This window comes from Bos indicus x Bos taurus, chromosome 15 (assembly GCF_003369695.1).
Source record: "Bos indicus x Bos taurus breed Angus x Brahman F1 hybrid chromosome 15, Bos_hybrid_MaternalHap_v2.0, whole genome shotgun sequence".
NCBI lineage: Eukaryota > Metazoa > Chordata > Mammalia > Artiodactyla > Bovidae > Bos > Bos indicus x Bos taurus.
Window position 1 is genome coordinate 53,406,337 of NC_040090.1, and position 17,768 is coordinate 53,424,104.

The 17,768-nt window shown below is 49.5% G+C and overlaps 1 protein-coding gene across 1 annotated transcript in view; it reads right to left on the reverse strand.

Annotated features, from left to right (window-relative positions):
* The window catches only part of POU2F3 (POU class 2 homeobox 3), an 89,038-nt gene that overhangs the window by 5,612 nt on the left and 65,658 nt on the right, over positions 1 to 17,768 (reverse strand). The window contains exons 7-13 of the mRNA XM_027562084.1: positions 16,804 to 16,908; positions 15,489 to 15,591; positions 12,364 to 12,446; positions 9,456 to 9,638; positions 8,911 to 9,052; positions 6,577 to 6,713; positions 4,162 to 4,323 (exon numbers count right to left, since the gene is read on the reverse strand). Of these exons, the coding sequence (XP_027417885.1) occupies positions 4,162 to 4,323; positions 6,577 to 6,713; positions 8,911 to 9,052; positions 9,456 to 9,638; positions 12,364 to 12,446; positions 15,489 to 15,591; positions 16,804 to 16,908 (915 nt within the window). The remainder of the gene's footprint in view (positions 1 to 4,161; positions 4,324 to 6,576; positions 6,714 to 8,910; positions 9,053 to 9,455; positions 9,639 to 12,363; positions 12,447 to 15,488; positions 15,592 to 16,803; positions 16,909 to 17,768) is intronic.

A 17,768-nucleotide genomic window follows, 5' to 3' on the forward strand; every position in this document is an offset into this window, starting at 1 on the left:
TCTGAATAATTTTGCCTTTTTTGCTTTCTTTCTTCTTCTTCTTCTTTTTTTTTGTTTTGCTTAACAGTATATCTTGGAGATTATTTCACACCAGAAGTAGAAGAAACTATGTCCCAGTCCCAAGGACAATGTTCCAGTGAGACCCAAGAAGACCGAATTAGAGCATTTTCTCTACCCTCTTCCTTCAGGACGCCACAAGTATTGTTGTTCCTGTTTAGTCGCTCAGTTGAGTCCGACTCTTTGCGACCACATGGACTGCAGCGTGCCAGGCTCCTCTGTCCTTCACTATCTCCTAGAGATTGCTCAGATTCATGTCCATTGAGTCAGTGATGCCATGCAACCATCTCATCCTCAGCTACCCGATTCTCCTCCTGCCTTCAACCTTTCCCAGCATCAGGGTCTTTTCCAATAAGTCTGCTCTTTGCATCACGTGGTCAAATTATTGGAACTTCAGCATCAGTCCTTCCAATGAATATTCAGGGTTGTTTTCCTTTAGCATTGACTGCAAGTATTAATGTGACTATTTATTTAACATCTTTCTCCCTGACTAGGCTGGAGACTTCATGAGGGGAGTGTGATGCTTGTGTGGTCCCCTGCTGGATCCTCAGTGTCTGCTGCAGCACCCAGAACTTGGCAGGTGCTCAGTATCCAATGCACGATGAGAATGCATCATGCTCCTTTATGGCTCTTCCATGCCTCCCACTTCTTTTCTCCACATTGGTGTCCCCAGCTCGGTTTGAACTGAGGTGATAGCTACCTCCCAACTATTCTAGACAAAGCCCCATCTTTAAGGATTCCAAATCTCTCATGGCATGGTTCGGTTTCCTTCACGTGGCCTACAGTGCCCTACAGGATCTAGCCCGCCTACTGCTCCAGCCTCCTCATTCACACAGTCTCCCTCCCTGTGTTCCATTCCAACCTTCTGTGCTTCCTCTCCCTGCCCGCCCCAGCCTCAGGGCCTTTGCCCACACTGTTTCATCTGCAGAGAATGTTCTTCCCAACACTCCCTCTGCCCCGCCATCCTGCTCCCCTTCCCCACCTCTAACTCAGACCTTTACCCCATTCGAGTCTACTCTTTCTTCTGCCATCAACTTGACCATCATTCCAAAGAGAAGTCCCTGATACCTGGACTAGGTTTGGTCCCTCAAATACCCACACGCCTTCTCTGGAGGCTTCATCACAAATTGCATTCTGTTTAATGTCTGTTTTCCTTGCTAGACTCTAAGCAGAGATCACCAATAACGATCCTGTGCACTGCCACATCTCAGGGCCAAATAGTGTGTGCTCAATAAATATTTAAGAAATGAATGGTCAATGAACATCATATTGTCTCCAACTTCAAATTGTCAATGGCTCCTCATAGCTTCGAGGGTAATTTAGCATCCATGGCCCACCATGATCCAGCTCTCATCAACCTCCTGTCTTAGGCCTAAACCCTTAGCTCCAGCCAGAACAAAAAGCTTGTGGTTCCCCAGATGCATCATGTTGTTTTAGAATTCAATGCCTCTCACAGACTATTCCTTCTGCTATGCTGTTCTTTTTATGAATTCCCAACCTGTTCTCCAAACAAATTAGGGAGTCAGCCCTCCTGCATCCCATCCTGATTTGGGGGTCTTTCATCGGTGTTCCCACGGCAATCCTTCAGGGCTCCTTACAGCTGCTTCACCCACTTCATTGCAATTTCTTGCCTTTTCTGGCTCCACCTTCTTATTTTCTCCCCTTGGTCCTCTTCCTTTGCCCAGCCCTCAAATGCTGGTGTTTCCCAGGGTTGGGATTTCAATTTTCTTCTTTGCTTCTTCTGTACAAATTAAACAGGTGAGACCCTCCTGACCCAGGATGCCAACCACCACCTGTGTGCTTATGACTCCCCAGCTCACTTCTCTATCCTGGCTTTTCCTTCTGAACTCCAGACCCATTATTCCAAGTGCCCGGGGACTTTCCTACTTGGGTGACCCATAGGCCTTACTGTATATCATAATGGTGTAAAGAACTAAAATGGGACTTCTTTGGAGATCCGGTGGCTAAGACTCTGTGCTCCCAATGCAAGGGGCCCCAGGTTTGATCTCTGGTTAGGGAACTAGATTCCACATGCAGCAACTAAGACTCAGCACAGCCAGATGAAAAAAAACAAAAGGAACTGAAATAATTTTTTCCTACTCCTAAGCCAGCTCCTCCCCTACGTATAATTGTTCCATCATCGGCACCAGCTTCTACCCAGTCAGTCTGGCCTGAATGCAGAGAGGCATCCCAGAGTACTCTCTTCCCTTTATGGTTCTCCCTGCCCCCACCCAGTTTTCAAGCTATTAACCAAGACCTAATAATTCTACCTTCTAATTATCTCCTGAATCTCTCCCATGCCCCTCATCTAACCAAATGGCTTTGCTTCGGCCCTCATCCTATCTTTACTGGATAACTGCGGTCACATCTAACTCATCTCTGAAACCAAGCCTGGTGCCTCTCAAGCCACCCTCTATGACTGCAGTCAGAGTGATGGTTCTAAAAAGCAAATTTGATCATGCCAGTGCCCTGCTTCAAATCCGTCAGCAATTCCCCAAGCCTTCACCTCCCTTACCCCTGCCCACAATCCCTTCCATCTGGCCCTTGCTGATCTATGCAGTCTTATCTGTCAACAGTCCTCCCCATGGAACCACCTGCTGTTCCGTGCCCTCTTCACCCTGCTTCCCACCACTGCACCATGGTTCTTCTACTTTCTCCTCTGGGAACTCTACCCGCTACACACTTACTTGCCTCTTCACTCCTTCTTGTCTTTTTAGACTCAGCTCAGGCATTAATTATCTCCTTGGGGAAGCCTTCCCTAACCACCACCTCCCGAGGCTTTGTTAGCTGCTACTCCTAAATTCTCTGAGAGAAACCATCGTGTTGTCTGCCATTTGATTATTTGTCTGTCTCCTCTGCTAGGCAGTGAGGTCCTCCGGGACAGGGGACAAATATTATTTATTTGTGTATCCCCAGCACTTGGTACAAAGAACAATACATAGTAGATGGTTGATCAATGTTTGGTGAAAGAATAAACAATAGTATGCGTTTATGAAATATGCCAGGACGAGGCTGGATTTCAGCCACCCTTGAGTGCTAGAAACATGGGGACAACACCATTATCCCCACCTCCCTTAATCTTCAACCTTCACCAATCCCAGGGATGGAGAAGATATTTTCTACCCTCCAGGCCTCCCAGTCTGCCTGAACTTCAAATCACTCCCAGCCCTGACTTCTCACCTTGCATTCTAGATTCCTAGATATAACCATCTACTTGACACTTTCTCTTGGATGCCTAGGATGTTAAGTCTAATATAACCAGCTCTAAATTCTCTGCTCACCTCCCCACCCTTCAAACCTGTTCCTCTACAGTCTTTATAATCTCAAAAAATGGCAACACCTGCCAATGTGTTGCTCAGGTCAGAACCGTTGAGGTCATCTTGGCCTCGTTTTTCGTACTTCCTGTCTGAGCTAACAGCACACGTTGTTGGCTTCATGGTGGAAATCCATTTAGAGTCCAACCACGTCTCCCCCCACCATGCCCTCCACCCTAGCCCAAGCTTCCACCCCTCGAAGCTTGATTGTTGTAACTTTCTCAAGTGGTATCCTGCTTCCACACAGATTAATCTCCAAATGGCAGCCCGTGGCAGCTCTCTAGTGGTATCTTATTTCACTTAAGATGAAGGCCAGGGTCCTTTTGATGGCCTCTAAGACCTTTCCTTAGTGAATGGGTTCCTGTTACTTCTCTGACTTCATCTCCCGCTCCTCACCACCTTCCTTGCTCTGCCCTGGTGACACTGGCTTCCGTGCTGTTCCTCAAACATGCCAGCTCTTCTCATTTTCTGGTCCCACTACCTGGAACAACTCTTTCCTCCAGATATTTATATTTCATTCCCTTTCAATACTTAGATCCCTGATAAAATCTCACTTTATCAGAGAGGCCTTCTCTCACCCCTCTACTGAAACACCAGCTCCTTACCATCACATTCTATCTCCTTATTCTTCTTTACTTTATATTATATATATTTGATATGTAGTATCTCTTTGCTTATTTATTTACTCCATACTCCCCCACCCCATCTTCCTTAGGATGGGGAAGATTCTTGGCCTCCAGGCTTCATCTCCCCCAGTGCTTGGCAGGCAGTTTGGCTCCTGGCCACTCACCAGCCGGGAACTGTACATGGGTGATTTGATGGGTGTGGCCACAGGGCAGTTGATTCGCTTCTCCTTTTGTCGTCGGTTGCAGAACCAGACCCTCACCACCTCCTTCTCCATGGACAACTGCTCTGCAATCATGGAGATCTCCTCAGAGCTGGGTTTGGGGTTCTACAGAAACCAAAGGGACAGAGCCATCAGGAGGAGAAGGGAACAGGACCAAGAATCGAAGGTGGGGGAGAGATGTTCCAGGAAGCAGGATAGAACAATTAGATGGAGCAAAAGCTTTAGAATCAGACCTAAGATGGAATAGTGGTTTTAGCCCTTACTCTGTGGCCTCAGGAAACTTTCCCAACCTCTCTGAGCCTCAGTCTTACCATCTATGAAAAGCTAAGCTAAGTCACTTCAGTCGTGTCCGACTCTGCGAGACCCCATAGACGGTAGTCCACCAGGCTCCTCTGTCCCTGGGATTCTCCAGGCAAGAACACTGGAGTGGGTTGCCATTTCCTTCTCCAACGCATGAAAGTGAAAAGTGAAAGTGGAGTCGCTCAGTTGTGTCCGACTCCTAGCAACCCCATGGACTGCAGCCCACCAGGCTCCTCCGTCCATGGGATTTTCCAGGCAAGCGTACTGGAGTGGGGTGCCACTGCCTTCTCCAGAACCATCTATGAAAGGAGAGTAATAATGACTACTGTATAGGATTATTGTGGAGACTGAAGGAGAAAATGTGTGTCAACTGCCAAGTGCAGGGCCTGACATAGGGTGGAGGCTCTCCTCTCACTTCTTATCCAGGAGAAGTTCTGAATAAAGAAGCTGATGAGCTTGGTGGGGCAGGCTGAATCCCCAGAACCCATGTTCCCCTCTTTCCTCATAATCTGAGGAAAACTTCTCTCAGCTGGTTTCTTCCTGCTTACCTCAGAATAGGAAATGCTAGTTAAAACACGTGGACTCATCAAGACTTCAGAGGAGATAAGCATGTGTGTGTGTGTGTGTGTGAGTCGATAAGTCGTGTCTGACTCTTTGCGGCTCCATGGACTGTAGCCTGCCAGGCTCTTCTGTCCATGGGATTTCCCAGGTAAGAGTACTGCAGTGGGTTACCATTTCCTTCTCCATGGGATCTTCCCAACCCAGGGACTGAACCTACATCTCTATGTCTGCTGCATTGGCAGGTGGATTCTTTCCCACTGAGCCATCAGGGAAGCACATACATTTGTATACATACTCAAATATATATATATATCCATCACTCCTTTGTTTTGACCGCTTCCACCCCCAACTCAATCTTTGATCTTAGCCCCCTTTCTCTCCTTTCTACAGCCTCCCTTACTCTTGCTACTCTGAGAAACTTCAGCAAAAGGAAAAGCCAACTCTTATCATCCTGCCAGCAGGATGCAGCCATCAAGTCCTCAGTCACATGCATGGGGGAATCTGCTGGGGAGGCCACAGTCCTGGAGGCCTGGGGCCTGCGAGGCAGAACTAGGCCACGGGTACATCCTTGAGGGACCTGAGCGGTGTGGATGGAAACTCCGGAGGCCGGTCCCTAAGGGACCCTGATTAAAGGCTCTTTAGGCCACACATGTTTATCCCTCGTCTCTTCCCCGGCTCCCATGGGGCACATAACTGGTATTATTAGCTTCCACATATTGACTCCAGAGTACACTTTTGCTGCAAGTCCCAAACAATGTGTGTATGTAATACGATCACAAATATTTAAGTGTATGTGAAGTGAAAGTGTTAGTTGCTCAGTCATGTCCGATTCTTTACAACTCCCTGGACTGTAGCCTGTCAGGCTCCTCTGTCCATGGGATTCTCCAGGCAACAATACTGGAGTGGGTTGCCATCTCCTTCTGCAGGGGATCTTCCCGACCCAGGGATCGAACCCAGGTCTCCTGCATTGCAGGCAGATTCTTTACCATCTGAGCCAGCAGAGAAGCAAGTGTATGCCAAAGAAAGAAACAGAGGGACATACATAGATGACATTTGGTGGTGAATTTTTTTTCCTACTTCCCTGCATTTTCCAAATTCTTTACAATGAGTATTTATTTTACGTATATAATTTGAAAAATACAAAGCAATGTGAGGAAGATAAAGAATATATACACAATGTCCTGGCTTTGCTTCCTTTATCTCAACTGGATACAGATACAATCCTCTCCACTAGGATTCTAGATCCTAGTCTAAATCTCTCGGCTCAAGGGATCATGGGTACCAAATAGAGGTCAGAGCCAGCAGGGTCTGTGGGGGAGGAAGTTTCTGGAGCCCAGCCTGTCACTCAAGCACCTGGAGAAGGAGCAGGTCTCTGTTTCTGACCCTTTCCCAGGGCAGGTGTTGGGGGCTCGGGGGTGGTGCCCAAGGATGTGTGCGTGTATGCTCACCCTCCTGTGCAAGTCAGCCCACCTGCCCCCACCCCAAAGATCTGCTCACATCTTGAAATCTCTTCTCCAGAGTCAGACGGATGTTGGTCTCAATGCTGGTCCGCTTCTTCCTCTTCCTCCCGAACACCTCGCTGAGGGCGGGGTAAGAGTTGGGGGTGCTCATCGAGGGGTCCGACGGGGAGGATTCTGTGTGGAGCGGGAGAGGAGAGGAGGCTCAGAGAGGGGAAGGCAGACGGTACAGGCTCTGTCTCCCTGGACTTGAGGTCCCATGACCCTCTCCCAGCAGGTCCGCGGCCCCACCCCTCGCAGGGGAGCATGAACAGCCTGAGAATCCTGCTTCTCCTCGCTGCTCCGGGCAAAGGTCCTCCACGCCTCCCACCTCGGTGCCTCCAGCATTTGCGGTCATGGTTCAGGGACACCCAGACATCAGCGGCATGTGTGGGTGTGAGTGGGTGAGGGCAGTGGCACTCACAGGTCTGTCTTTTACAAGGAGGCCTGGATGTGAATCCTGAGGGAAATGGGAACTGGGGTTTTGAGCTAAAAGCAATGGCCCTTGGAGGCCAGAGGCTGGTGTGAGGCCACTTCCTTTGCAGCATGAGTGCTGCAGCTGAGGTGGTGTGAGGGGTCAACTGGGAGGGCCCTCCAGAAGCATTCAGGCGCAGACGGGGAGTCATGCCAGAAGAGATCTACAAGGTCCTTTCCCAAAGATCCTAAGACTCTCTGGTCATCTCTCTCAGTTCAGCGCTCCAGTAAAACCTGCCAAAGGGACAGCCTGGTGGGGAGGCTTCCTTACCCACTCCCTTGTTTCCATGTGGAAGGACTTCCGAGAGGGTCCCATCCTTGGCTGCCCATCTCCCACTCTCCTCTTTATCCTTAGTAACCACTGGGAAGTGAAGTGTTAGTCACTCAGTCATGTCTGACTTCTTGTGACACCATGGACTGTAACCTGCCAGGCTCCTCTGTCCATGGGATTCTCCAGGTAAGAATACTGGAGTGGGTTGCCATTCCCTTCTCCAGGGTATTGACCCAGGGATCAAACCCGGGTCTCCTGCGTTGCAGGCAGAATCTTTACCATCTGAGCCACCAGGGAAGCCCCATAGTAACCATTAACCCACAGTATCTACAGACTAGAGCCCAGCCCCACCACTGGCTCTTCTCTTCACCCTGGGATGACTTTGTACTACCCCCATCCTTCCCCCAGGGACGTCTGGCACTATCTTGTGGCATTTTGGGTGTTACAACAGGGGGCGGGCATCTAGTGTGTAGAGACCAAGGATGCTGCTAAATAGCCTATAATTCATGGGGCAGCTTCCATGAAAAAGTACTGTCTGTCCCAAGATACTGCTGCTGCTGCTGCTGCTAAGTCGCTTCAGTCGTGTCCGACTCTGTGCGACCCCAGAGACGGCAGCCCACCAGGCTCCCCCATCCCTGGGATTCTCCAGGCAAGAACACTGGAGTGGGTTGCCATTTCCTTCTCCAGTGCATGAAAGTGAAAAGTGAAAGTGAAGTCGCTCAGTCGTGTCCCACTCTGAGTGACCCCATGGACTGCAGCCTACCAGGCTCCTCCGTCCATGGGATTTTCCAGGCAAGAGTACTGGAGTGGGGTGCCATTGCCTTCTCCATAGATACTGCTAATGCTGTGGTTAAGAACCCTATCCCACACTGTTCCCTGACACCAAACTCTTCCATTCATTATTCCAAATGTTTTGCCCCTGGCTTATACCCTGGGCCTCCTGGAATTGCCTCCGTGGCCACCACGCCTGACTGAATCCTCTTGCAAACCCCACTCCTGCTGGAACGCTTTCCCAAGTAACTTGCTGGCCTCTGAAAACCTACTCAAGGATTAGCCAGATAAAGATCTTTTGTTGTGCCTGTTGCCTCCTCCTCCCGGCCATGAGACCCTGGAGAGCCCCCTTCCCTATGCCCCTGCTCTAGACCCAGTCCAGACCGTAGTCTGGGTGTGTTGGCTCTGGAGACCCCACCTTTGTCTCTGGTGAGCAGTCCTATGGTGAGGCCAGGCAGGTCCTGTCCCCGGTGTCTTATTTTTCTGTTGGTTCCAGACTCAGGAGGAGAGGAAAGGGCCCTGTGTGTTGACCACTGAAAGCCCCAGCATAGATCAGTCACCAGCCCCTTTCTGCAGACCTTCGAAGGCAGGGGTCCCCCACCTCTGGGATCTAATGCCTGATGATCTGAGGTGGAGCTGATGTAATCATAATAGACATAGAGTGCACAATACATGTAATGCGCTTGAATCATGCCAAAACCACTCCCCAACCCTGGGTCTGTGAAAAAATTGTCCTCCATGAAAACCAGTCCCTGGAGCCTAAAAGGTTGAGGACCACTGCTCTAAGCCACCATCCATCTTCACGTCCTCAAGGCCTACCTGCATCGTTCAGCCACTTCTCCAGCAGCGGCTTGAGCTTGCACATGTTCTTGAAGCTCAGATTGAGGGCCTCAAATCGTGAGATAGTTGTCTGGCTGAAGTCATTACCATACAGCTTTCCCATGGCCAGACCCACATCACCCTGCACGTGGGGGTGGAGAGGGAGGAACTTGATTGACAGGTCCCTTCTCCCCTTTGTCCACATCCCCCACCATCCTAGCTCCTCGCCACACCTTTTGAGCTCCCACCCATCACCCTGGCTCCCTTCCAGGTTTCTTCCTCTAAGATGGAAACCTGGTTACTTCTCTCCTTAGACTCTGAGTGGTGTGTGCCTTGCCTCTGGCCTGGCTCTCATTCCTTGCCCCCTCCATCAGCAGGGTTCCCGGCTTCCCTACCAATGGCAACTGTGCCCCATTGCTAGGGGACACAGGGGCACAATGGGTTTGCCCCGAACACCATGAGCTTGAGGTGCTCTTAAACCTACACTTAGGAAGTCCAGTCTCTACTCAGCCCAAGTTCTTCACCTCCTCAGTCCCAAACCAAACCTGTGTGAAGCCCAGCTTAATGCGCCTCTGCTTGAAGGTCTTGGCAAACTTCTCCAGCTCCTCTAGGTCACTGGGCTCGTCAGCTCCTCCAGCACTGGGGAGATGCTTGGGCACAGGGAGATGCTGAGATGCTTCCAGATGGGGTTCTAAAGAAGATCCTGGTAGCCCAGGGCGCCCAACTGCCTAAGAGGAGACACACACCAAGCTCACCCACAAACAGTCAACAGATGAAATGGCATTCTCTGAGCTTTTTGCACTAAAGCCCTGCTTAGAGGCTAATAGGTTAGATTCCTATTATGTCAGTGTTTGGAAGTGGAAATTGGAGTTTCTGTGAAGGGACTGGGCTTCCCTGGTGGCTCAATGGTAAAGAATCCCTGCCAATGCAGGAGATGCAGGTTTGATCCCTGGGTTGGGAAGATTCCCTAGAGAAGGAAATGGCAACCCACTCCAGTATACTTGCCTGGGAAATCCCACGGACAGAGGAGCCTGGCGGGCTACAGTCCATGAGGTCGCTCAGACATGGCTTAGCGACTAAACAACAACGACGCGAAGGGACCAGCAGGAGCGGCTAGGGCAGAAACAGGAGTGTGGGACAGGGCGGTGGCCTTTCTGGGCTTTAGCCTATGACTCAGTTTGACTCTGAGCAGGTAACTTCCTCCTTTCAGTTTTCCACCGTAAAAGGAGCTAGCAGGGTTGTCTACAAAGATCCCCAAAACAAATCTCAAAATGGGATAAGGAGAAGGTTGTTTGTCTCGTCTGTTCTTTTCCACAAAGCAAAGTGACTGAGGTGTTCAACAGGCATTAGCTGAAGATAACAGTGGGCATCTGAGACTCATTATGTTAATGGAATTCCCATAAAATTCCAGACTCTCGTGACCACCATTTTACTTTCTAACCCATCGTTTTCTTTCATGAGAATATTTTGCTTTCTGCTTTTCTTTTTTTTAAAATCAAAGGTATTCCACTACTATCCAAGTGCCCCTTGATCGCATTCATGGTTGCCAGGAGATGTTCTTTCTTTAGTTTATGTTCATAGAACAGACTCTTATACCTGGAATCCAATTTATGCCTATTGGGGTCAGGAGTAAATCGAGCTCGTCCGTGAAAAAGGCATGGAGCCCAGGCTTGGGGTCCTAAGGGGCTTATATCCAGGGCAACGGCTGTGCTGCTCCCCATGTGGATGAAGTGGCCTAAGTCCACTCTTTTATCTTCCTTTCCAGTTTACTCCTTTCCCAGCCTGGGGTTAACTTTAGTCTTTTCTTCAGGCCTCCCATTCACACAGGCAACCTTGTGATGACCAGAGAAACGTTAAGGACTCTTTTCCTCGAGGGAGGTTATTTTAGAACAGAATGATTTGAAACCATTAGGCTTTGAACCTTTTTAGTGGGAGACTGGGTGGCGCAGACCAGACCCTCAGGATAAAGCCCATGTCCTACCTTCACATCCAATCAGCTGCAGAACTGCTTTGAGTCAGCTTCCCCCACATCCTCTGTCAGCCCCTCCTTTCTGCCCTTACTCGTTGCTGTTGTTGAGTTACTAAGTCGTGTCTGACTCTTCGACCCCATGGACTGCAGCACACCAGGCCTCCCTGTCCTTCACTGTCTCTTGGAGTTTGCTCAAACTCATGTCCACTGAGTCAGTGATGCTGTCCAACCATCTCATCCTCTACCCTTACTGCTACCACTCTGAGTAGGTCTCTTTACTGCTGCCTCAGGATGATCTTAATAATCTTCCAGTCTTTCTGCTTCTGGTCTCACCCGGCTCTTGTGTTCTAAGTCACATGAGTTGATCTTCAGAATCCTCTAAGATTTATTCCAGATCTAAGTCTGTGGTGATGATATTCCGCTAGCAGTAAGGAAGAGGTCTGAGAGCTTAGGACACTGGTGTCCTCGTTTCTATTAGCCACTAGGTGGCACCCTCGGCTCTTCCAGAAGTTCAGTGGACTCCAGCACTGTAAAGCCAGGGGCAATCCATGGGGATTTTAGCGCAGAGAAGGGATTAGGATCTCTGCAGTCATTCCCAGCTCTTCTACACGTCGGATTCTGCAGAGCCATCTCATGCAATGGTGTAGGGGTTAACTGCACAGGGGCAGCTAATGAGGGGGAGGGGTGGCAGCTCTGATGTAACTCCAGCTGCTCTGGCCAAGCCACATTCCCTGGTATGAGGCTGCCTCTGGCCAGAGGAAGTGGTGCCTTTTTTTCTCACTGGCAAGCAGGTGCTGTGCGGCACCAGGGCAGCTCTGCAAAGGGCCCTCTTGCAGACCTCAGTCTTCCCAACCCAGGGACCTGTCCACTACAGAAGCCAATCTAGAAAAGCAATTATATATATATATATATATATATATATATATATATATATATTTTTTTTTTTTGGCCCTGCCACGTGGCACATGAAATCTCAGTTTCCTGACCAGGGATCAAACCTGTGCTCCCTGCAGTGAAAGCGCAGAGTTCCCTGGACCACCAGGGAAGTCCCTCAAAGAGTGGGTTCTTAAGAGAGGCCCAGAGATGAGAGACCTTGTCTTGGTGTTCTCCTGACATCAAGCCTGTGGCTCTCTGGTCTCCCCCTTGGGTCTTGAGAGTACCAGGAGGGCGGCAGTAACTTTAGTGTGTCTGGAAAGCTAGCTGAGCCCTGCAGAGCACTGATGCAGGGGCCTGATCGGGGATGGAGTGGAATGCGCGCGTCCAGAGCAGGCTAGCCCAGGAGCTGGAATCTCTGGCTTCTAATTCTGGCTCCACAAGTGACACTGGGTCACTCATTTCCTCTGACTGTGGCTTGAATTTCCTCCTCTGCGTCAATGGGGACAATCCCTTGCTATTCACTCTCCCCAAAAGGAGAAACCAGGGAGCTTAACTCCATCAAGAGCTGAGAGGTTCCTAGAGGGGAGAGGAGGAGTACGCGTGTTTACCTGGGATGTGAGGCCAGGCCCCGTCTGCGGAAGGAGGAGCGAGCTCTGTTGTTGCGGAAAGGGGAGAAGATTTGGCTGCAGACCTGGGTGAAAGGGGAAGAACAAAACAACAAACGCCTAAAATCCAGGCCAACTGAAAGACATGCTCTACGTAATAAGTGTCCCCACCCCCCTGCTACCTAACCCCCCCAACCCCGCCCTGGAGCCCTGAGGAGAGGCCCCCACGAGCACTGTCAGGATTGCCACACACAAGTGGAGGCGAATCAGACATGGGGATAAGCAGATGTAAACAGCAGTCCCCAAACCAGTCCTTCTGCTTGCCTGCCTGCCTGCCTGCCTGGAGTGGTACAAAGGCTGAGGAGGGTCAAGGAAACCAGCTCTGGGATCTGATAGCCAGGCCTGAAGAAACCCAAGGTGGGAAGGAAATGAGGGGGGTGACTACTCAGAATTCAAGCTGGGGCTGAGGGTTTTCGTTTTGCCTGCAGAAGTAGCTGGGATGGCTAGAGAGGCCTAGCCACATCTGAAAAGATGCCAGGTCAAAGGAATGGGGCGATACAGCTCTAAAGGGCAGCAGACAAGTGCCAGAGGCTCTTGGCAGGACCCAGACATTGTACACTTAGGAGGAAGGGCTAAGAGAGAGAACGGAAGAGCCCAGGCCAAGCTTCTGGCAACTCTCTCTGGTGGTATGGACTCTACCTGCTTCTTCACACTGCCTGAGGTCTGCTTCCTCCTTCTTGCTCCAGGAAAACTGTCCATGAAGCGCTCTGCCTGGTTGGTGGTCATGACAATGGCCTCCCTCTAAGAAGAGCCACAGCCAGGAACTGTTACTCACATTACGGGAATGGAACTGACTACCAAAGCATGTGATGGGGCAGGTCACCCCACGCACTCAGCACAGAGCAGAACCTTGGGGTCTCTGTTGTCCCTAAGCTGTTCTGGGTCACTGACGTGTAGCACCTACTGAGGCTGACCACTGTACTCTTCAGAATGAAGAGATGCTTTACATCAGTGACCCAGAACAGATTAGGGACAACAGAGACCCTGGAGGCTTAATTTTTCCTTGTTAAAATACATAGGCAAGAAAAATAAAATACATAGGCAAATTTGCAGCAACATGGACGGACCTAGAGACGGTCATATTGAGTGAAGTAAGTCAGATAGAGAAGAAATATCCTATGACATTCTTTACATATGGAATATGAAGAGAGATGATTTACCCGAGACAAATGAACTTATTTACAGAACAGAAAGAGACTCATTGGCTTAGAGAACAAACTTATGGTTGCCGGAGGAATAATGGGGGGGAAGGGACAGCTAGGGAGTTTGGGATGGACATGTACACACCCCTGTATTTAAAATGGACACCTAACAAGGACCTACTGTATAGCACAGGGTCTCTGCTCAGTGTTTTGTGGCAGCCTGGATGGGAGGGGAGTTCAGGGGAGAATGGGTACATGTGTATGTACGGCTGAGTCCCTTCACTGTTCACTGGAAACTATCATAACATTGTTAATTGGCTATATCCCAACACAAAATTAAATGTTTTTTTTTTAAATAATAATAAAGTTTAAAAATACGTAAGCAAGAAAGCTATAAAGAACCCTGTACTGAGAGTCAGAGGCACGAGTACTAACAGTGATCTGACATTTACGCTGCATTTTGAAATGTACAAAGCCCTCTCACATGCATTATTTCAAATAGCTCTCAGTAACCTTGTGAGGCAGAGTTTTAGTATGATTCCATTTTTAGGGAGGAGAAAAAGGAACCTCAGAGAGGTCAGGTAAGGTTCTCAAGGAGACTCAGCTAGTAAATGACTTTTTTAAACCAATGAGTTTTTCTGATTCTAAATACTAAACTGTATTCTCTCTCTGTGTCACACACTAGCCTCATTGGTTATATGCCTGAGCCAGTTTCACAGTGCCATTTTTCAAAAGAAATAGAATTAACTGTTACCTTCCCTTTCCTATGCCAGGAACAGGATGTGCACTGTTTAGTGAATGCAGAGACTCACAGATTCACTTATGTCCTCATTCATCATCATCATAACACTCTGAGATGTCTTGGAAACGAAGGATACCTATTACTGGGCAGGTGGTAAGGACAGAAGGCAAGATTGCGTTTTCGTCGGGTTCTGGATTTCCAAAGCCTCTCTTTGGGATTTGAACAGTGGAGAGAAGCTTAGACTTCATCACTTTCAGCTCTAGTTGGTGGAGGTGGGAGACAGCGAGGCAGTACCATGCAATGCCAAAAAAATGGGTTTCTGAAACCCATTTTTCAGAAAATGGGTTTTCTGAAGAAAAGAAATTTACGGAACTTTCTAGTAGGTCCACCTACCATTCGAGGTTATTTTTAAAGATGTCAGAAAAATCCCTCCACAGAACTCCTGGCATATCAAGCTCAAGAAATGTTAGTTATTACTGTGAATATTCTAGTCTGCTTGCTCTTGGCCAACGAGAAGTTCTCTGCGAGGAACTTCCCTGTGGGAGGAAACCCGACAATGCTCTGCATAGCCTGTGGGTGGCGCTGCCGCCCCACACAAATGGAATTCCAGCTCCCCGAGGGCGGGCGTCTGTTTCCACATCCTGAGTCCTGGGGAGGTTTCCAAGGAATTGGGACTGCGTTTCCCAAAGAGCTCCTCCTTCCTTGCTCTGCCCCGGCTCTGCCACCTTTTACCTTCGTTCTCAACTGGTCATGAAATTAAGGAAGATGGGAGAAGGAGGAGGAGAAGGATTCTCAACCTGAAGGGCAAAACCAGGTCCCTTCTTCAGGCCTTGAGCTGGATAAGCCGCTCTTAATACCAGAGGGTAAGCTGGTCACCCACCAACCTTAATGTAGCACTAGTGGTAAAGAACCCGCTTGCCAGTGCAGGAGACATAAAAGACTCGGGTTCAACCCCTGGGTGGGGAAGATTCCCCTGGAGAAGGAAGCTGCATCCCACTCCAGTATTCTTGCCTGGAGAATCCCATGGATTCTCCATAGTGTTGCCAAGAGTTGGACACAACTGAAGTGACTTAGCACACACATGCGCACCTGAGTTGGTCACCCACACCCCACACTTGGGTCCCAGCAGGCAGGAGCAGCCCTTTACCGCCCTTGTCTATATAGAAAACCCCCAGGGTTCTCACCTTGCTGCCCAGGCTGGCTCTGAGATAGCAGGAACTGGGAAACAGACTGTAGGTGTCCGGGAACCAGCACGAGCTGCTGGAGTGGGTGGAGGGAGGCCATGTCCTATGCAGGGCGACACAGACATCATAGAATTTACAAGCTGGGAGCGTGGGCTCCATCCACCCGCTGCCTGTCTGTCCCAGGGGTATCCACCGGGAGCTTGCCCTATGCCTCTGTGTGTCCCTGTATGTGGCACATAGCGGCTACCCCGTTAATGGTGCTATTGATACACTGCCTGTCCTCAGTCAGGCCGTGCCTCGCAGCCTGTTGTTACTTAACCTTGCCTTGTTATTTAACTTTCGTGTGTGTCAGAACTGTCTCCCAGCTAGACTGATAATGCCCCGAGGACACAGACTGTGGGTATTACCCATCTCTCAGAGGTTTACCCTAGAAATGACACACAGTACACATTTTTTTTTTTTAATCTCATGCCCTTTGATTATACTAAAAGCCATTTTCGTCTTGGCCGTTTCCAGGGTCTAAACCATTCCTGGGGGAAGAAGCCCGTTGCTTGCTCTTAATAAAAACGCTTTGATGAAACAGAAAGTCCATTTCCCCTTGGGGTTCCTCCCATTAGCCCCCACAAAGAGAAATACCAGTCCCAATATCCAGGGACATGGGAGTCCTCTGTGATCTGGACCCGTGGGAGTCTATGATCCCCACAGGACCGAGCTTAGGTCTGTGCACAAAGAAAAGACTTGGTAAATCCTTGCTGAAAAGAAGTGAAAGAATAAGTACACATTCTATCCTTAAATATTTCCAGGGAAGTGGTGGCTCATTCTTCCCTGGGGGAATCCATATCAAATCAGGGACTCACCCTGTGGACATCCAGCCTTCTCAGACATTTGTCATTACTATTTCAGGAGCCCCTTTATTCCTTCTAGCTTGACAAACTCTTGAGGAGGAAGAATGGGCTTAGTGGGGACAGAAGTGCTCTGTGACCATAGCTGTCATCGTGGGGCTCCACTGAATATGGCTGGCAGACCCCAGCCCTATAGCTGTGAGCCCTATCATTTTGGCAAGACAGGCTGCTTTTTCTCCCAGAGGGGTGGAGACCTCCCTCTTTGCATAAGTAGCCAGGCTTCATCTTTCTGAGGACTGTCTGGTAACCCTAGCCCCACCTCAGACATCGAAGTTTCCCTGCAGGGGATTCTTTGGCCCAATCTGGATGCACTGAGAGCCAGGTCCAGAGGTGAAGCATTTTGCAGGAGGCTCGCCTGAAACTCACTGGCCCACTGAGACTATTAGGGCTCCCCGACTTGAGCTGGCATTTACCCCAGACATTTGATTTCCGGGCATCATGGCAGGTCCTTGACTCAGGTGGCATGGTCGATGAGAGAGAGTCTGCTGCAGGGAGTCGCTGAGGTCCTCAGTTTTAATCTGTAAGCAGAGGCAGGAAGGAGAAGCATCAGTTCAGGACCCCTCAAGCAGAAGGAAGGGGAAACTCGGAGAAGGCGAAGGCAGGAGATGTTCAACAAGCCCCAAGAGTCAGAAAACTCGCGCAGCGCCTGTTGGGCTGCAACTTGATTTTCCTGCCTGTGTGAGTCCTTTAGGTCAGGGCAGCTGGTAAGGGACAGAGGTTGAGAGGTTCTCAGGGGTAAATGTGCTCAACGGGGTGTCCACCTGGATTGATTGCTCCTGAACACCATGGCCTGTGCTGGTGTGTACAGCAATACACGTTCTTCCTCACTAAAACTCAAAAAATGAGGAATTTTTGTAGTGACTTCAAACATTTCTTTCAGATTGTTAGATGATATTCTTTTTGTCTTGGGGGTGGCATGTTAGGATTTCTTTTTGGACATGATAGTGCTCCTCAATGGTATTTTTATTCCATTTTCTTTATTTATTTACGGCTGAGCTGGGTCCCCACTGCTGCACAGGTTTTTCTCTGGTTGTGGTGAGCAGGGGCTGCTCTCCAGAGGTAGTGCACGGGCCTCTCGTTGTGGAGCATGGGCTTTAGAGTGCACTTTATAAAGTTTTTTAAAAAAAGAAAAAGGCAGTTCTTTTCCAATCTCCCTTATAGTCTGTTTTTTATTTTCCTGGTCCACAAAATCCCAAAGTCTGGGAACCAGCTTCCCTCCATTCCCCCATGTTTTCTACACTAACCTGCCCTCTGCAAGCTGAGTTGCTTTGGCAGCCAGCTTCCTTAGCCATGCGGCTTGGGTGACAGACCTTGCCTGTCTCCCTACAGGTGGGGACATGCTCCCTCACAGTCACTGCTGAAGTTGCAGCCTGAGGGG